Source organism: Thermobia domestica, chromosome 8 (assembly GCF_964235325.1).
Source record: "Thermobia domestica chromosome 8, izTheDome1.hap1.1, whole genome shotgun sequence".
In the NCBI taxonomy this organism is placed as follows: Eukaryota; Metazoa; Arthropoda; class Insecta; order Zygentoma; family Lepismatidae; genus Thermobia; species Thermobia domestica.
Genome location: NC_137461.1, coordinates 191,514,632 through 191,535,580, shown reverse-complemented (window position 1 = coordinate 191,535,580; position 20,949 = coordinate 191,514,632). Strand labels below are relative to the sequence as shown.

At 36.5% G+C, this 20,949-nt stretch overlaps 1 protein-coding gene across 2 annotated transcripts in view; it reads left to right on the top strand.

Moving 5' to 3' along the window:
• pbl (epithelial cell transforming 2 pebble) overlaps window positions 1-20,949 on the top strand; it is a 286,114-nt gene that overhangs the window by 77,311 nt on the left and 187,854 nt on the right. For both annotated transcript variants that reach the window (XM_081769346.1, XM_081769347.1), the window contains 2 exons: window positions 9,919-10,053; window positions 11,534-11,762. In XM_081769346.1, the coding sequence (XP_081625472.1) occupies window positions 9,919-10,053; window positions 11,534-11,762 (364 nt within the window). The remainder of the gene's footprint in view (window positions 1-9,918; window positions 10,054-11,533; window positions 11,763-20,949) is intronic.

The following is a 20,949-nucleotide window of genomic DNA, read 5'->3' as shown; positions in this document are numbered from 1 at the left end:
TAACAGAACTCTTAACCAAAGCATGGAAAAAACTTAATACAAGGAAATTATAAATGGATAAATATATTACAAGAATCGTTTAATGACTATAATAATAAAGTACATAGAACAATTGGTATAAAGCATGTAGAAGTTAATAAGAAAAAATAATTCTTTTTAAGTTCAATCTGACAATGCTCTTGGAGCATTCTCAACTGGTTTGTAGTTGTATTCTTTCTTATTAAATAGCTGGTATATAATAATAATAATAATAATAATAATAATAATAATAATAATAATAATAATACAGCCTCCGATCAGTAGCCCTCTTAGCTTGCCTAGTGGCCAGCAAATGCGCATTTGATATACTTGGTTCCCGGTTCGATTCTGAGTGAGAAAGCGTTAAAATGCATTACGATGATTCCGATTCCACCTTAAAACGTAGATCCACGCTCATATAACCTCGGTACTGAAAAGGGACACTAAACTTGGACAAACATCCACTGCAACCATTGCTGTACTTCTACAATCAATAATAATCGCTATAAATATCACAGAACTCTCATCAGATGTCGAAAGTTCAGAAATGAAGAGTCAGCAAAGGTTAAAGAATAAACAACATTGTGTACGAGAGCTGATCTACTACGGTATCAGAAACTAATGGATGGCAGAGACATACATAAATATTTTATAAAATGGCCTATTTAATTAAAATGGATATACTTAAACAAGTTATGTAATAAACTAAACTGACGGAATCGTTGAGTGACGGATGTGCTTCGCAAGCTGGAAAGATGCCGGATTTTACAAATAGTGATTCAGTACCAAGTGCTAGCAATGTTAACTGTTTCCCTGATGCATCTAGAAGTGCTAATGCATTGCCCTGTCCTTATTGTGGAAAGCATTATATAAGTGCCAGAGGCTTAGCTATACATATTGGTAAGAAACATCGGGTTGCGTGTAATGATGATGTTTGCTCTGATATCACCTTTAATGCCTGCTTTCAGAGTAAAACTGCATAAGTTACCGACTCTAACAGCAGTAACAACACAAAAGTTTTGACGATTTCTAACGTGGGCAAGATATTACTGTCACTAAGGTCCTCGACACATTTTAAGACGTGTTCAAGAGGTGCTCGATCAACAGTGGCTGATGCACTCGTAGAGGTGTTAAATCATACAATAATTTCAAATGATACAAAAGACAGGATCAGCCTATACCTATTTCCATTTGTTGCATTAAGTGCTCCCAAACAATCAGATAAAGTTAAGAATCTGATTTCTTGGGTGAAGCAGCGAGTTCGCCTCTGGTGCAATATTGGCCATTACGCCTTAACCTGGCCTTCAACAAAGATGAACACATCTCGATTAAACCACAAATTTTCTAATTTGAAGGTTGTAGAGAATAAACTTGCCGATGGTGACATCCGTGGAGCAGTACGTCTTTTAATTTCTGATGATACGGTTGCGACTCCGGATACCTCTGTATTGGAGACCCTGTTGGAGAAACATCCTGCCCACCCTGGCAGTTCCATTGCGCGGGATCTTCCTGATGATCAACACACTTTTCAAGGAGTTTCGATTACGGAGGTTCAAAACGCAATTAACTTTTCTGCCAGGCAGCGCGGGAGGTCTAGATGGGCTTTGTCCTTCAATTCTTACAGACTTTCTTTCTTGTCAAATACTGGAATCGAAGGAAAAACTCCAAAAATCCTTTTGTGATTTATTTAATTTAATCATTTCTGGAAAGGTACTAATGGAAGTTCGCCCGCTGTTTTTCGGTGCCAATTCGGCGCTATCAGCGCTATCAGTCATCTTGGTATACACCAGTTGCATCTCAATTACATAATCATCTGTTACAATCTGTTGTGGTTCCGGAAGATAAAGCCAGGCTCCTTGCTGCCTCATCTCACGAATCGGATACATGGTTGATGGCGATACCTTCTCCGCCTTTATGCCTTCATTTGTCAAATGAAAGCTTTCGAATTGCTGTTGCCTTACGTTTAGGTTTAGCTGTTTGTCAGCCTCATCGCTGTCCAGCTTGTGCAGATGAGGGTTAACCAACGTGGCCTGCATGGCCTTTCATGCATGAAGAGCGCTGGTAGATTCGCCCGTCACTCCTCCGTTAATGATGTAATACTACGAGTCTTTAACACAGCTGGAATTCCTTCAATACGAGAACCTTCTGGTTGCTGTCGTTCGGATGTTTCAAATACTGGAAAATATCACTTCCCAGGGATAATCTACTAGCAAAATGGCGTCCACGAGGAGAATTCTTTTGATTTGGGAACATTCCAAACTCGGGCTTCTGCTGAGTAGGGTGGTTGTGGCAGAAGTTCAATACGATAGTCAGTCAAGAATGAGGTCGCATTCTACAAAGATGTCGCAGTGCATTGTCCATGTGAAGGATGAAACTGCCATTTGCTATTTGTTGTCGTTTCTCGGTCAATTTGACAAAAATTATGTTTACGAAGGTGTACGAAAATACTCGCCTGTAATTGTATGACCTTTCGGAACAGGGTGGGACAATATCACTCCCTGGGAATCCCAGAAGATAGCGTACAGAAGTTTCTCATTGGATGCCACTTGACGATTTTTGTGGGGGATGGGGAGGGGAGAATCTGTATGCTTTCACTGCATCGAGTGTTTTTATTTATTCATTTGTTTGTTTGTTTCTAGGTTAAATAAGGGAATCACAATACTTTACAAGAAATTGCGTCCTTCTCTTCTGAAGCGTGTCAAATTTGCAACACTTGATCGAATTCTTGCCTCTTTTTGATCATCATTAAGCATTCGTGGAATGCAGAGAAAATAAACCTTCTTTAGGCCCAGTTCGTTTGTAATTATTCGTTCTACTAGCCCCAGTGTATCACAAACTTCCTGCATGATGACACGCCTATCTTCTGTAATGAAAGTTTCAACACGGGCAATGTTAGCGTCAGTTATAATGCTGTTTTTGGATATCCAGACCTCTGCTCGTCTTTCACACTCGTTCACCCTGCTTTGAACTTACGCACATACTTCCTAACAATGATTTTTACAAGTGCACTATCACCATACATCCTCCAATTGACGAAGAATATCGGCTGCACAACGCCCAGCAGCGGTGAGGAATTTGACAATTACCCATTGCTCTTCAACCAAAACTTTCATATCTCCGGGCGATATCAGAAACACGTCTTAACCCTTTCAGGCACTGTGACTCAATTGCTGCCACCTAGTAAACAAAACCTACACTGCTTAGAGACGGAGGATGGAGGTCTCCGCCGCCGCAGTTATTTTCTGAAAGGACAAAAAGTGTGAACTTTGGAATAAAACAGCACGTCTTTTAGTGTGAACCTCGTAAAGCTGGTTGGCTAAATTTAGTGTAATGAGACCTGTAAGGATTGAAGAAAAGTCCAGTGACGGAATTTGTACATATCCAGAAATGTGTTGAGTGAGTTTTGAATGTGCAGAGGAAAAATAAAAATTTAGTGGATAACTTAAAATTCATTTAGATTTCAGCATCATTTTTTTTTTTTTTTTGAAAAGTCCAAATTGTCTTACTATCTCGTCAATAAATCTATTGTATCTCTCATCTGGTGCAGGAAAAGTATGAGTATTATTGCAAGTTTGATTTGGAGCAAGTTTAACAGCAAACGGTAGTAAATGGATTTTGAGGTCTGGTATTCAGGACAAGCTCCTCGCTAATATGGCAACCAGGAGTACAACTTGATTATGAAAAGAAGCATAATAGATCCTTATTACAGAAGAGGATCAAATGGAAATGGAGCTAATTTTCTGAGGAGCTTTTTGCAATCCAACCTCGGAATCCATCACATCGTGTCCATGGTTTTCTCGGATACTTTCGTTTCCTCCCACATTGTCATTCCACCAATTCTTTCTTAATCATCCGTCTCCCTTAATATAAAGGGTATAATCATATGACGTTAAACTGAAAAATACTCTTTTTCAGAATCTATTATAAATGACCTGCTTTTATGCATGTATCACAGCCAGATGATGAACCTGTATATTTAATTTTATCTATTTTACTATATTGTTGTTTAATCATGAATATATGTAGCCACATACTGCAGCTTTTCCATATTCACATTGATCTATAATTGATGGATTTGTATTTCCAATGAATATTATCATAGCTTTCTGCAGGAGTTGCCTGGCATTCTTATACAAAAAATATATATTGCAAGGGGCATTAAAACAATGAGATACTTCTCCAGCTGTGTTTAGTTTGGAACAACACAATTCGATTATTGGATGTTTTGTACTCTGTTATTATTATTATTATTATTATTATTATTATTATTATTATTATTATTATTATTATTATTATTATTATTATTATTATTATTACTGATATTATTCTATCAGGAAATAGACATATTAATTCAAGGTAATTAAAATTATCGAATAACATTGCATACGTACATGAGTATGAATAGTTAAACTGAAAATACAGATAAAATAACATTTCGATATCTTCCGCATATTAAAAATATATCCCATATAAAAACTACGAAATAAAGAATAAAAATATATTTACATTCTAAACTTCTAGTACTACTTCCATTCTATAATCTTGCACTGTCTTTTCTTCTGTTTTCTTGAACCGCTTTTCCCACATTCCATTTATCACTAGGCCATTGTTCCAGTTCATAATCTTGCTCTCCTTTATTCTCTCAACTCCCATTTCCTTTCTTCTCTTTCTATATTTTTCACACATTTGCAATCTATTTCACGATCTGTATGTCCAATATGTTTCTAGATGTTTTTTCTTTCTTCAGCTGTACTGCATTATGCTTTCTTCCAGTTCTTTTTCTTTTAAGACTGTTCTATATATTTTATTTCACAGTCCTTAAAAATCCAATTCTCTAAATTATTCCTTTCTCTCATACAACTTCTGTCTCCTTCCCTACTCCCCTGTGTGTGTGTGTGTTTACTCCTTCACTCTTCAGTATTTTCTTTGTAACCCCCATTTGATCCTCTATGGTTCATAACGTTAAAAAAAGGCTTCCGCTTTGACTCTTGTTCTACTGTCGATGCATTTTTTTTTTAATTCTTCTTTGCTTCAGTTTACGTATATCCATTCAACCCTATCAAGTTATGTAGCTTCCGTTTATACAAAAGTTTTTTCGGTTTATATCGGACCGAATTAAGAACGTCAGTGCCATATGGGAAATTATGCTAGAACGACGCATTTGACGTCATGAGCAGTAATATGTCTGATATTAAACCGTTAGTGGGAAGGATATATCACAATCCTTCTGCATGCTCACTTTTTTTGTACATATGCATAATGAAACTTGGGAGAACGGGTTCACACTCGGGATAACTACTGCGGAAGGTCTTGTGACCAATTCGACAAACCAGGAGCCCGTGGCGGAACAGTCGCCCACGAAAAGCACCAGGAAGAGGGCTCCAAAGAAAGTGACACCCACAGAACTGTAAGGGATCCGCCGGTTAGCGCGCCAGGAAAATTCACCAAGTCAACGTTCGATGGGTCAGCAATTCAATTTGGCACCATTAACTGTAAAAGCAGCAATTCATACGCGGCTGTGGCTGAGATGCATCCCAAAGGGCTGGGTCATTATTATATAACGAAAATCGAACTACTGGAAACTATATGAATAGCATCTGTCGGGATCCAAATGACACAGACGTAGCAGTGGGTGAAGCAAACATTCATTTCACTGCTAGTGATCACATTCGGGCGCTGACGTACCATGACAATGATGCCCCTGCAATTTTGTTCGCCAATGCCAGGTATTTCTCACGTTTGTTTATGGTTGTTACGGAATTGACATATATGGGGACTGCTAATACTCAAGATCGACAAAAATGTGAAATTGAATGCAAGATATTGTTTAATGCTTCATTATTTAGTACGGGCGCAGAGGGTGGTTAGGATTAAAGAAGATATGAGTATAGATTTCAGGATAAGCCTCTCGTTGGCACAGACTATGATGAATATTTGGAAACGCAAGATGATTCGGGAAAGAAGAGAAAGACTATTTTTCAGATATATAAACATTTATGGTATAGATGTGATATGGTCACGGAATCAAATGCATTATATCAGGGAGACTAAAAGGTTTTGAGCCTTTGGAGCTTAAAATTGAGAATACATTTACTGTGATTTGAAAATAACATTATGAAAACACATGTGCACTATTTTGTTTGAAAACCATTTGCTATTTTTCCGTCAACACCATTATTCCGATGCTATAGAATTACTATACGCGGTTTCCACACACTTCCTTTGAAATTTACTTAACACGATTCTGAAAGTCCTGCAGAGACCGTCACAAATGATAATCAGACAGTTCCAGTTCCGGTCTGTACGGTGGATGCTTTAAATCCTTCCAGCCAAGTTCTTTCAATTTCTGACAGGTCGTTAAAAATTTATGCGATTTAGAGTTGTCACGTGGTGTACAGTTGATCAGTTACAACAGTTTCTTTTTAATTGCTAGATGTATGTAGTCGCGCTAATTGTCGACAGTACAGATCATCCTTCTCATTAGCGGCAGCAATTCGTGATGCACTATGCCCTTCTAATCACTCCAAACACACAGTATAACCTTCTCGGGCGTCAGTGTGAGCTTTGCGATAAACTATGAAGCTGCTTCTTGCTTCAACCATGATCTTTTTCGCACATTGTTTTCGTCGGTTACACATTTTTCATCGCTCGCGATCAGGCGTTTAGAAGTGGCTCAAGTTCGTTAGTTTCAGTAGAGATTCGCAGATAGATATTCGATCAACGAAATATTTTTGAGTCAAACGATTATGTTGCAGTGAAACATCGAGCTTCTTTTTGTAGGCAGCTTTTACCAAATGATTTTGTGATGGATTTTAGGTCGTTGGAAATTTCATGGCTGCTTACATGCCAATCTTGTTCGGCTTTTGTCAGAATATCATCCATTCCACCTTTGCTGTGATTGGTCGCCTACTACGAGGAGCATCTTGGATATCGAAATTTCCAGAACGAAAGTAACTAAACCATCTTTTGGCTGTTTTTTGATAACATATCTTGCCTATGAATATCACAAACTTCCTCGTGGGCTTGCGCAGCTTTACGCCTTTATCGAGATAAAATTATAAAGTATAGCGCAATTTTGCAGGAGGTTCACTCATCTTCGCGGCACAATACTTTAGGACTGATTATAGTAATTCCAACAGTTTTTTCACATTTATTAGTTGTCGAATAACGTTAGGTCGACTTGTGACTGATATATCCCTAAATTGGGTACAATAACACCATCTCGTGCGCGAGTCTCACTACTTTTTAGACTATCTTATAAATTGAAGATGCGAGGAAGGTTTGGAAAGAAAAGTATCAAAATAATCTTGTTATTCAAACAGCCTCGAACATGTGATCACTTCTATGTTCTGTCAGGTGCCATATGTGCATGCGTGGATGGTATCGAATACTGACTATGCAATTAATGTAGTATATAAAACAGTAAACTTCCGCTGTTAATTAGTAACGCGATACGGTACAGAGTTAATTTGGGATAGACAACAACTTGCAATTATCTTCCTAATGAATGAGTAGATTGAAACTATAGGATAAGGATTTTGTATTCAAATAAACTATATATGTAAATCATAAAGGGTCTCAGACCGTATTATAATGTCGGAACGTGACACAATTTGTTAGTACAAGTTTATTTTTTCATGCGTAGTGTTTTGTTTGAAGTTTCATTGATCTGAATAGATGTGTGTTTAAGCTGTTTTTTCCTGATAAATTTAATGCCAGTTAACATAGTGTCCGCATTAACATGAAAGATGTTTCTGTTGCCTATACGGTTAGCGTACGCTTTTTTGGCGCCGCAGATCCGGGTTCCATTCCCGGTGGGAGCTCATGTGGTTCATAGCCTACGTTATGCTGTAGGTCCATGTGTCATATAGCCTCGCTGCTGAACGGGACGTTAATCCCCATAACTATCTGACAATAAATATGTTTATTATGACGCATCTTAGCATTAAATTTTTGGTTTCTATGTTTTAACTTATTTTCATTTCATTGAACGCTCTTTCTTCATATGTTGTAATGTGTAATCGTTATCAACTGAGTGAAAGCAGATTCAACCTTCAAATAAACCTATACATTTTTTTAAAAAAAATTTAAGCTCTCAGCCAACTGAACTAGCTGAATTTGGGTTTTATTGAATTCTACGCTGTTTCAAGTTGTCTTTTTAACAGTAAGTTTTTGAAATGAATGAAATATGTATTTTTGAAAAAAATATAGCAGATAAGTCAAATAGACGAGTTAAATTTACAATGCTGTCACGTTTCTTTTTTAGTGTTCATTCTCCAGCAATTAACTAAAATGATACTGTAATAAATTTCTGGAACCAAACAGCCATTTCCTTTACCACGAGAGCTTTCACTTATCTGTTGACAGTTGAATGAAGTTCTGACTTACATTTTCTGTTAACAGATTGGCTTAACTACGAGAGGGTGCCGATAAAGATCGAGACTTATCAAGAAAAAATTGAGCTAGGAATCTGAAACTCCCACACTATTTCACATATTTCCCTAGTAGGTCAATGTATTTGCGACATCAGTCCTGCAACTTTTTAAGTCCTTGTAAATAGAAGTCTTTTGTTTGCTGTTGTAACCACTCATCTGTAGCATCAGTTGCCGATTGAACACTGAAAATGGTGGCCTTTGAGATGTTTTTGAGATTCGGGAATAGATGATAATTGGATGGAGCTAGGTCATGTGAATAAGAGGGATGAGGCAACACTTGAAAGCCTAGGGTGGCCAATGTGTCCTGTGTTTCAGATGCCGTGTGCGAGTAGGCATTCTCGTGCAAAAGCAGAACACCTTTGGAAATCTTACCACGGCTTTGTCCTTGATGTTTTCGCACAACTTCAAGAGACTACAGTAATATGCTGCATTAATCGTTGTACCCACTGGAAGATAGTCCACCAGCAGAACTCTGTCCTTATCCCAAAAGATTGTTGCCCTTTGTTTCTGTGCAGACCTCTGCACACGGCACTTCTTTGGCTGGAGAGAACTGTGTCACCATTTTTTAGACTATTCTTTAGTCTCAGGATCATAACAATAGATCCTCGTCTCATCACCAGTTACGAGTTTCTCCAAAAAACCAACCTTACATCTTGCAAAATGTTCCAAACTGTCCACCAATTTCTCACTCTTTCCTGCTTTTGTTCCTTCGTCAGGGGTTTGGGGATCTACTTTGTTGCAACCTTGCTCATATCCAGATCATTATGAATAGTGGTAGCAACTCTTTCACGTGATATGCCCAAACATGTAGTAATCCTTTTGGCTGATATTCGACGATCTTCCATTATCATGTCCTGGATGGCTTGCACATTTTCGGGAACAGACACAGAAACAGGCCTGCCACTGGGTTTCGTACTTTCAGCATCAGAATGGCCAGTTCTGAAGTTTGCTACCCAGCGCTTGACAGTTGCATATGACGGCCTACGGTCCCCCAAAGTTTGTTTCATTTCATCGTAGATCTGCGTCGCACCTTTCCCTTGGAGGAAGAGAAACTTCATGACGGTCCTCTGGACTGGAGCTTGCTGGAGGTGCTGCCATGTTCACTTCTGAAATGAAAAGAAAAGGATGTTAAATCATAGAACATTTCATTTTGCAACATAGTCTATACAGATCCTGCCCTATATACCCTGCTAATTTCAGCTTCCTAGCTCATTTTTTCTTGGTAAGGCTCAATCTTTATCAGCAACCCTCGTAGATCTAGTTTCTGTGTTTAAGTCTTTCTTTCTGAAAAAATGACTTACACCATTGTAATTGTAACCCGCCCAGATATTACCTGAGTTTGTAAACATTTTACATATTTGTGTGATTTTGCTTTAAATGCGAGATTCAAGTTTAGATTCTCTGGTTTAAATACAAATAGTTTATAAAATAGCATTTAGTGACTGACTTGTAACTTTCTTCTTAGGTATTGGACGAATTATCCGTTTCAAATATGCCAGACAATTGTCCTCAAAATGTTTATTTTGTGAAGACAGAATGGTTTTGGACTTCAGTGCAGAATGAAGGAAGAGCTGACGAAAAAATTTACACATTCGAAGATGTAAGTAGTGTAAGCAGTGTAATATACAGTATTAATTTGGTTCTTCATTGAAACATCACTGTTAGGGAGTAAGGGGGAATTTATTGGTCATCATTGCAAAAGGTGTGGCGCCATTTATATAACTTATTGAAATAATGATAAAACGCTGCAATTGTGTGAATCAAGTACTGTGTAGTGGTTAGAAAAGGTTTGGTTCTCACTGTACTACAAACTTGAGTACACTAAACTTGTAGTATATTTATTTGTCACCTTAACCTACACCAAGGCCTATCGTATTTGCCAGCATATAAGACGCATCCCATTTTCAATTTGGCGGAAAAAATATTTTCACTGTATATTATATATATATATATATATATATATATATATATATATATATATATATATATATATATATATATATATATATATATATATATATAAATGCTAAGTGATATTTTAGCGAGAAACATATCCGGAGTTAACAATGCTTAACTAAATGTAGAATCGCACGCGCGTTGAAAGTGTCTATAACGCATGTGCACCCAGATAAAAGCATACATTCTATGAAACTGTAAATGAAGTGATTGTATCCAAACTACATTTACTGAGTCACTGAATGGTACGTAGCTGGAATGTTGTTGCACACTGTAAGGAAATAAGGAGCCACGGTGGCTCAGTGGCAGAGCGTTCACCTCTGGTGCATGGGGTCTCTGATTCGATCCCAGCTCGCATTAAGTGGGTTTTCTCGGGGTCTCCCGTCTTCTCCCACTTTTTTCATTCTACCGTTTTATTTATCATCATCGTTGTCTCTTTAGCCTTCATGCATAATCGTGGAGCGCAAAGATCAAAAGGAAACGAAGAAGAAATCAAACAACACAGAATCGGGAATAAATAATGAAAATCTTTTTGCACGCATTCTTCCATTTTTGGACTTTTTTTCAAAGGAAGATATTTATCTTATAGTTCGCAAATACGGTAACTAAACACAGAATTTTACAACTAGCGAATATACAATGTGAAGAACATATCTTGTTCATGATAGATGTATAATGATCTAATTGTTCGCATGTTGCCCCTGTTATATAATGCGACCTGTATATTCGCATTATATAAGTTTTCAGTGTACGTTGTATTTATATCTTGTTTGTTTCAAATATTTTCCTCCAAAATTAAGAAGTTTCAAGAGATCTCAAATCATGTTATTATTTGAGAGTTAGCACCCTTATTTCGTATCTGTACAGAAAAAGGTATTTTTTGCTTGATACATAAAAATATTTGAATCCAAAAGAGGATGTTAGCATCCCATTTAGACTAAGATATGCCCTTGTTATTCAAAACTGCTCTGTAGGTGGTAAACACTGTACCATTTCTAATTGTTCGTAAAATGTACCGTTAAATGAGCTCGAGATGTTCAGGAGCTTGTACTTATACAGCTATATTTTGTTATGTGTTTTTTGTAACGAAGTGATATTTTGATAAAGCTAGATAATATTTTCAGCATGCTGATGTCGTAAGCCCGACCACGATTCACGGATCAGGTTCTAGTTCCACATCGAGAATCCGGAAGAGGAAGAGATTGAGGGATACAATATCTCGATTTGTTCAAAATGATTCCCCTGTCTCCCACAGACGAAGGTCCTCAGTGAGTGATGTAGCCTACCTTAGTATGAGTGGTGGTTCATTTCTTGATTGTACATCAAGTCCAGACCAACAACTTGGAGATGGTGGTATGTATGGAAAGGATATAGCTGCATGTTTGAATTTTCGAGAAGGATTCTGTGTACTATTAGCACTAGTTGTAAATAATATAATATTAGTGACGACAAAGTATACCTTAGTCTTAAGATAATTGTTTTCTCTCTCCCTATGCCTCTTTCTCATTGTTGATCTAATGAGAATCCTGATTGCAAATCGTTGGAAGTTTTTCTTTCGTTTTGTATTTATGCTTTCTTATGACATAAAGCAAATACTTCTCATCATCGAATTTATTGGAGGTTGCTGGAAATTTCTTCTTGGAAGTATGGATAATGGATCGAATTTGGTTTTACTGAGGGTGTTTTAGTGAAAGACGTTTAGTTGCAACATTAGAATGAGATTCTGTCATTAAGCACATTATCATCTGTAGCATATCATTGCGTGATATGCATGAAATAAAGTGATTGTGAATGTTCATTTAGATCTGTAGGACACAGTTTCTAACCTAATAACTTAAGTAATAATAATAAATCAATTTAATGAAGATAGTTATCAAAGTATGAAAAAACATTCAGTGTAATATTGTACGATAGTGGTAATGATATTGTACAATATTTCTGTTATAATATATTCTCTTATACTGCAAATTTAACTCTACATTATAACTGTAGATATTGATTATGTAAAAACATTGAGTCAGTATGTTTTATTCGTTAATGATGCTGTATTTTCGTCAGTTTTCTAAGCAAATAACAAAATGTCACACCACTGAATGCACTGACTCTCAATGAGGAGACGAGATACGACATAAAAAATTTATTTCTGGCAGATAATTTGTTACATTGCTTTTCCTGTGCTCTTACCTCAATAGTTGCACAACCTGATCTAGCATTGTCGCACCTTCTATAGTTAATAATCTGGCGAATTATCGTACTCGTTTTCACTACAAAATAATTTTCGCAATTTCTCAGCTAAATTTATCAAGAATTTTCATTTTCTCGGCTTATTTTACGGCCGATCACTTCTCTTTTGAACCACTGAAGAGTTGAGACACACTATATCAAAAACTTCCTGTATGTCAAAAAATAAGTACACCCACACTGTGTTTCCTAAGTATTTGGTCAGTAATACCAATTCTACATTTCGTACTGTTATGTTATTATTTCCGGTTTCATCTTTCTTATCTTCTGACATTTTTACCGTTTTGTATCGTCATCCGCAAAAAAAAGTTCGCATATACTGTAACTTCCACATTTTCATTAATAACTCAGTTTTCTTAATATATTGTCGCTTCTTTGTGCTTTCCTTAACAAAGCAGTGTAGTAATGAATAATTATTTATGATTTTTGTGAAAAAATAAAGCAAAATAAGAAAATTATAAGCAAAAAACTGTGATTGTTATGAAACTTTAGTCTGTCAGATAATTACGCGAAGAATATCCCGAGGGAAATTCACTCCATAGAGTGCACAGGTATTAGGAGCACTCACAAATACGTAAAATTGAAGGAACAGAAAATGATGTATTTTTCAGATGAACATACAATTCACACTTCACGTGAAGTTCCAATATGGGAAATCAATCAATATCTTCAGTTGAAATTACTGAAAAAAACAGAAAATGGCTATTTAAAACTCCAAGTGTAAACCTGCGCTTGGAGCGAGTCTATTTCTAATATCAGAACGCGCTATTTCGTAACATGCCTGCGTGGCCAAGCGGGTTTAGCAATGCTGTTGAAATTCTAGAACCGAAGGGTGGTAGTTCGAGTCTGAGTGCGGAACGCTTTTTTTTTTCAATATAGTGAAATATTTTTTAAAATATAAATGTCTAGTTTGAAGTGCTTAAAAACCAAGACCAGATGAACAATCACTTTTCAAAGCTCAGTCACATTTATTCACTATGTTCATCAATTAGGCTATATACGAAGACACTAAAATGTGGAACGTTAACGATCCTTATTAACGTTAATACCACATCCGTTATAATGAGAACAGATTTGTGATCTGAATACCAACCTTAAACCATACGGCCAAAATGAAAATTATTCATGTTCTTGATACCTATTGCAACACTCAGTTGTAATATAGAGAGTGAGAGTGCGAGAGAGAGAGATAAAATACTGTATACAGGGTGCGGAAAAATTCCCGGAACGGTTCAATATCTCGCGAAGTATAAATATCACCAAAACAAAAATAACACATGTTAAATAGTTTTAAAGAAGCTATCCAATGATAGAAAACACAATCACCTATCCCTACCTCCTTGGGGACTAAGGGGGATAACTTTAAAATTTTAAATGGGAACCCCTATTTTTTATTTCATATGTGGATTCTCCAGAAAAAGTGATAGTGATTTGATCAAAAATTGAAAACAGTGTGTGCGATGATGAAGTTACATGGAATACAATATCGATAATTGTTTTGCAAAGTAGCTTTATGAAGTAGTTCTTAGTAGTAGGGTTTTTTACAACAAAAATAAGCCATTTCTTTCACCATTTGTATTTTCTTGCAAATTAATAAATATGGACAAATGCATTATTTTATGGAAGTTAAAATGTATGAATTCGTTATGTGGGTAAAAAAAATCACATGAAAATTTTACTCTGCGTGGAAATCGAACTCATGACCTTTCATGCCGCAGTCCCGTACGCTAACCGCATGGCCCAGAGCTCGACACTGAGAGGCCACATTTTCATAAAGATTTGCCGCCTCCATTTTTTATGTGTCGATTCAAGTGCTATCCGTGAAGGCACTGTTTTCAATTTTGGGTCAAATCACTGTTACTTATTCTGAACACAAAATGTGCAACAAAATATTGGGATTTCCATTTAAAATTTTAAAGTTACCCCCCGTGTGGGAATGGAGGGTTGCGTTTGGTATCATTGGATAGATTTTTCAAAACTGTTTAACACGTGTTATTTTTGTTTTGCTGATCTGTATATTTCGCGAGATATTGGACCGTTCCGTGACTTTCCTCGCACCCTGTATAAGCTTGTATTTTTAATTAAAACAGTTAGTGTAAATCATAATCTGGATTTTTATAAAGTAAATGAAACAATCATATAGAAAATGTATACAGTTTAAAATTGAATTAAATTGCAATTCCAGAATCTGTAACATTATACATTTCTTATTTATTTACATCGAATGTTAACTTATTGTATAGTTTATAGCATGAGTATCAGCTGATATGTAACACAAAATTATCTATAAATTGAATTTAAATAGGAAATGATATAGTTGCTATAAGAACAAGTTTATGAAAATGAACTGTATAATAATGGTTGTATTTGAAACAGAGTTTGCGTAATGGAGTAAATATTTACACCGCCAGCTTTGCAATACTGTGCGGTTTAAATTGTCAATCTCATCAATTTTACTTATTTCGCTTGAATGTTTATGGAATTTAGTATAGCATTATGAAACATTCAACAACTGATCTAGTAGTGAAACATATTTAATAAGATTACCGCACATTACGGTAGATTCCGAGATCGCTCCCAGCTTTGCGAGCACTTGATAATATCTTATTATTATTTCAGATAAAATATTATGTGGAAGAGCTAAATTAAATTAGAAAATGAAATGAAATATTTAACATTCCACTATTACGCCCTTTAGGCGGGAAGGTTCTAGATTGCTGGTCCTCACATAGAGGAGAATTTGGATTAGTAACCAGTTTGGTTCTTTTCTTTATCAAATCTCAATACACAATTCATATAGTAATGTCGAGCAAGCGATAGCGAGTGAAGGCAGATTAACCAGGTTGATTGCTTTCTTCATCACCACTCAATTGGTATACGGACCAGTGTTCTAGAATCCTGCTATTTTAGGCTAAGGGAGAAGATAATTAAAGTAAGAAAATGATATAAGAATTGGTGGAATGAGAAAGTGGAAGGAAAAGGAAATGCTTTGAGAAAAGTCACGGACATAATGTTGTCCACCACAAGCTTACTTGAACGGAATAAAACCAGAGACCGCATGCACCAAAGGTAAGCGCTCTACCAGTGAACCATCGCGCCCCATAAATTAAATAAGAAAGATAAGTAGTAGGCATTTTATAATTGAATATTGTATGTAAGAAACTTATTGTCCATAAAGATTCTTTCTCTTCAAGCTTTTGTAATTGATGTTGCAAATTGTCCGATGCTTTGCAATGCGGGTCAAAGGAATAAATGCATTTTTTCGGGATAGTATCGTCTGCCCCTTGCTGCTATTGGTGGTATAAAAGTAGTGTTGAGTTGATTTTTAGTTTATTGTTCCTTTTGTTATGTGAATAGAGACTAGACCAAAATTTTTTACTGATGTTCATTTCAAGATCACTCGGTAGCATGTTTTTAGTGGAGGAATGTTACGTGAATATGGATTACACCAAGTCACAAATATTTTGACAAAGATATACATTTTTATTACACAAATAGTTTCTGCTTTTCCTTTTACTGCAAATGTTTGTTTCTAATAGTGATTTTTATTCGTAATGTATCCGTGAATACACATTCAAGACTTTTTTTTAAAAAATAAGTTGTTTAATAAGGCACTGAAAAGTGTTGGATTTTGTAATACTCTAACACTTAAAAACATAATACTGAGTGATCCTGAAATGGACACCAATAATTAATTTTGGTCTAGTCTATATTCACGTAACACTTTCAACAGCGAGGCTATATGAAACGTGGGCTTACTAATTAACGTGGAATAAAAATAAAAAAAGTCTAGTGGCTAGCGCGAGTGTTTTTGGTTCTTGTAGTCTCGGGTTCGATTCCCGGTAAGGGTCGATTCAGGTTAAATTTTCAGGGGAGTTTATGGGAAAAACGTTAAAAAATATAATTCCAAAAGTCTGATGCCAGTGTTTTGTAAGCTATTGACAAAATAATAGAAAGACAGGAAAGAAATTCTCTTGAGAACTGAAAGTGAACAATGTTTTCGCATTTATGCTTAATTTGCTACTAGCGTGACATATTAAATTGAATATAATATAAATATTAGACACAAAATTCGCTACTTCACGGTTGATAACATGGTAAATGCTAGGTATTGTTAAACATTAAACGTAACACCTCAATTTTATATCAATAAATAACTTAAATAAATAAATAACAAGACAGAACAATACTATTAACCTATATTTGCATAGTATATAAATTAAAAACACGTTGTTTATCATAACGAAAAATGGCTGAACCGTTTGAAATTAATTTTATTAACAAAGTTAACACCTACCTCGGACTGGGTTGTTGTCACGCCATTTTTATTGAAATGCGGATCCAAACAGAAGAGAGGGGGTTAAAATGTATGCCAAAAATAGAATCTCTCACGTTTGTGAGATGAAATATGATACATAAATTCCTTATTTAAAACGAGTGTGCACGTGTCCGACCGTGTTTAGAAATTTCGGTACTAAATGGAGAAGAGGGGCAATTTGTATCGTTTTTGCTCAATATTTAAGAATGATGACATCGAGATTGTGTCTTGTCTTCACAGCAAAACGGATGAAGCACTTGAAATTATCTTTTAAATATACGGTATTTAGCATTTGGTCCAGTCGGATTCATTAACACATATCTGGTAAGAGGAACAGATGGATATAAACACCTTATTTTAAAATATGTGAGCCCACCTTCCGTTGTCCTTAAAAATCCACTTTTGAGGAGGAAATGGGGCAAGTTCCAAATAAGGCGGTCAATATGTAAAAGTGACGTAGTGTTTGTCTGTCCGATCATCACGGGAAATCAAATCAGTCGTTTGAAATAAATATTTGAATACATTTAGTACTTGGAAGAAAATGGTTAGCTGACGTTCACTAGAAACTTGACAAAACTTCGATACAAATTACAGGATAGTCAGCTATGCCTAAATCTAATATTGTAGGTGGAAGTGAAAACGACGAACGAAGTAACAGCGGATTAAAATTTAGCATTAGAAGTCATTGAAAAACAGAATGTGATGCGCGAAAACGAGAAAAAAAAAGAAAAGGAAAAACATAACGTTGCCGACGACAACACACTGGATGGTGCTTATTGGAAGATCCATAAACGCTATTCATTAGCTCATTCTTCACGGTTTGGATTGCAAGAAATAAAACTATTTCTTCGTGCTAATACGCCTCTCAAAACGAAATGTTATATTTCTGCAAAATTTGTTTTTCTCACATGACTGGATATTTTTTTTTTTAAAAATTCTATTGTGCTGTAGAAAACAAAACCATATGAGAAGCTGTATTTGATCTGAAGACCCCATGATCTTTACTACATGTTGTTATTCATTACATCAGCGAGACGTTGTTTGCAATGACACTGATACATTGAGTGGTTTGTTCGAGAAAGTTGCTTGTCTCGATTTTGTTTACTCTTTAGGTTTTTCGTAGAATACATGAAAAAGAAATACATTTTTCGCTTAGATATCCAGGAATCCTGTTTTAACTGATCAGAAAACAGCAATCTACTGGTGAAATGATATGGGATAATGTGTAGCATTTTGTTTTCAAGCCATCGATAGCAACAAGGGGCACATGAATTACATAAAAAGGGAGTGTGTTGTTATGAACTACTAATATCTTTTTCAAAAAATCTACGTGTTACTTCGTAGCTCAGGGGATAAGTGAGAGACTACAGAACACAAGTTTGCACGATCGAGTCTTGTCCACTGCTATTATGTTTTTTTTTTCATTTTCATTGTTTAATGGTGAAAGTGACGTAGATACATTTTCATTGACATTCAAAAAAAAAAAAAAAAAAAAAAAAAAAAAAGAATGAAAGGGAATACGTAGCCCTGAAAAGGGCTGTTTATATATAAGTGTCTAATAGGAGGTCCAATGACATTCTACATCGATGACTGCCTGGAGCCTTCTGGGTATGCTTTCGGTAAGTCTGCGGAGAAAGCGTTCACTACGGGAGACTTCCTCCCAGCTGTTTTCAACGATTTTCCATAGTTGATTTTTTGTGGATGGAGGCGGGTTAGGCCAGTTCTCTTTAATCACCCTTTTGACCTCTGCCCATACTGTCTCAATTATATTCATATCGGCTCCACGCGGTGGCCAATCTAGGACCTCTAAATCAGCCTGCTGCGAGAGCCAATTCTGAACTAATTGACACATATGAACCGGAGACCTGTCGTGCTGAAACTGGATTACTCCATCGGGGTAGATAAAACGCACAGATGGCAACTTAACATCCCGAAGGATATGTAAATATTGCTCACCTGTAAGACGCCCCTCTACCCTATGGAGTACTCCAAGACACTGTGATGTCATGAAACCCCAAGCAGATACAGATACGCGTCCACAGTGACGTTTGTGGAAAACGTATCTGGGATCATGCCTGGAGCCTCTCGGACGATACACGACTACTGGGCCATTATTTGAGGAAGAAAATGTGCATTCGTCTGTGAAGACAACATGTCTCCAATCACGGTTCACATTTTCTTCCGCAAACTGAAGCCGTCGTCTTATATGATCTTCCGAGAGGAATTCTTTCACCGCAGCACGACGGGCGTGAAGATTAGCTTCCCTAAGACGCCGTACAGCAGTATCTCGAGAGCCTGGAAAAGATGATGCGTGCCGAAGTTGTCTGGCGGTCATGTTGGGATTAAGTTGCGCAGTAACAACAAGCTGGGCATCCTGCTCAGGTGTTGTCACACGACGCCTACCACTACCTCGGCGCCACATAGTTTTTCCAGTCTCTCGAAAACGCTTTATCCACTTCTGTGCTGTTCTTGGTAAAACTCCACACCTTTCAGCGGCTTGTGCAGCGCAATAGCCTTCTTGCACTAAAGCAAGAACACGCTCTTTTCTATTCTCAGCCATTTCTGACTTCTACCCTTTTCAAGAGTTGCACGTTGAATGAGCACCCCTTTTAGTTGAAGCTATAAAACGACATGCGCAGTTGGTTACTCCAAGAGCTAGAAAGATCGTAGTTTTTATTTGCTAAAAGGCAGAAAACACGTTATTTCGATATATGTTGTTTGACTACAAGGGAGCACTTCACAACTGATTACTGAGTGATAAGATCTGTGGTATTCTGTTCAACTTTCCTTTAGGCAATTTTAAACGTAATAGACAATATTTGTCTGACCTTGTCAGTGCCTGAGGCAGAAGACAAAATCAATGAAAATGTTTTTCAACATAACATTTTCGATTTATGTTTATCTCCTATCCGTTTTTGTTACGATTGCCTCCTTTAGAAATATCAGCTCTCTTTTTTTTGGCCCGCATAAGGAAATGCTATTGCGGTTTTCCAACGTTCAATATTTTTGGCAAAATTAACACTTTCAAATAAAGCTAAACAAGCATATGTTTCACAGACAAAACAATATGTAAAGTTCTACTATCCAGTTAGGCAACATTCCTTCAAAAAATTGCAACTATAGTTTGCATCTCAAGTAATAGGGTAAATGTGCCAGTAGTCGACCATTTAAGGAGATTTTCAACTTTGTTAAAGTATAAAAAAATCATTTTTTACTAATAAATTTTACTGCATATGTCATTAGAAAGAACAGTGTTTAAATTTTACGTTTGTGTAGCTCGCATAGGAAATCTTTTATACATAATTACACAGGAAAAAGAAAATACCAGAAACCCTGAAAAAAACAGTAGTCGGCCTATGAAAACCAAAGGTCAGCCATTACTTTAACCAGTACTCAGCCACATTATAGAATTGACTTTTTTAATGGAATTTTAGAGATCAATTCCTCAGTAGCAAATTAAGGGACAAATATATTGCACTCAGAGTTCCTACAAAGAAACACTACGTGGAAAACAGGCCCGCAACTAGAGGGAGCTAGGGGGCCTGGTCCTCCTAAACTTTTCGTGGCCCCTCCAGACCTCAACACAAAAAACACAATTTAGATATGTGTAAGAGATTTTTAATGACTTGCCCCCCCTAACATATCTATGCCCCCCCAAACCTCTGTGGCTAGAAGCAGGTCTGGTGGAAAATATATTGCGATACAGGAAAAAAGACTTCTTGTATGATATTTACCATAAACTAAGAAAAATGTGCCTCGGCCTAGACTAGCCTATTTAAAACTAATATATAGGCCTATTTATATTTACATTTATATTTACACTAGCAGCGTTCACCCCGCTTCGCTGCGGTCACCCCGGAACGCAATAAACTTTGTTACTTAGATAATTTTTACTTTTTCGCTTTCAAGTGATTTATAGCGCCTGTCAGTTATGTTAACCCGCCGAGTCACAGGGTCATGCGGGTTGCATATAAATACGTT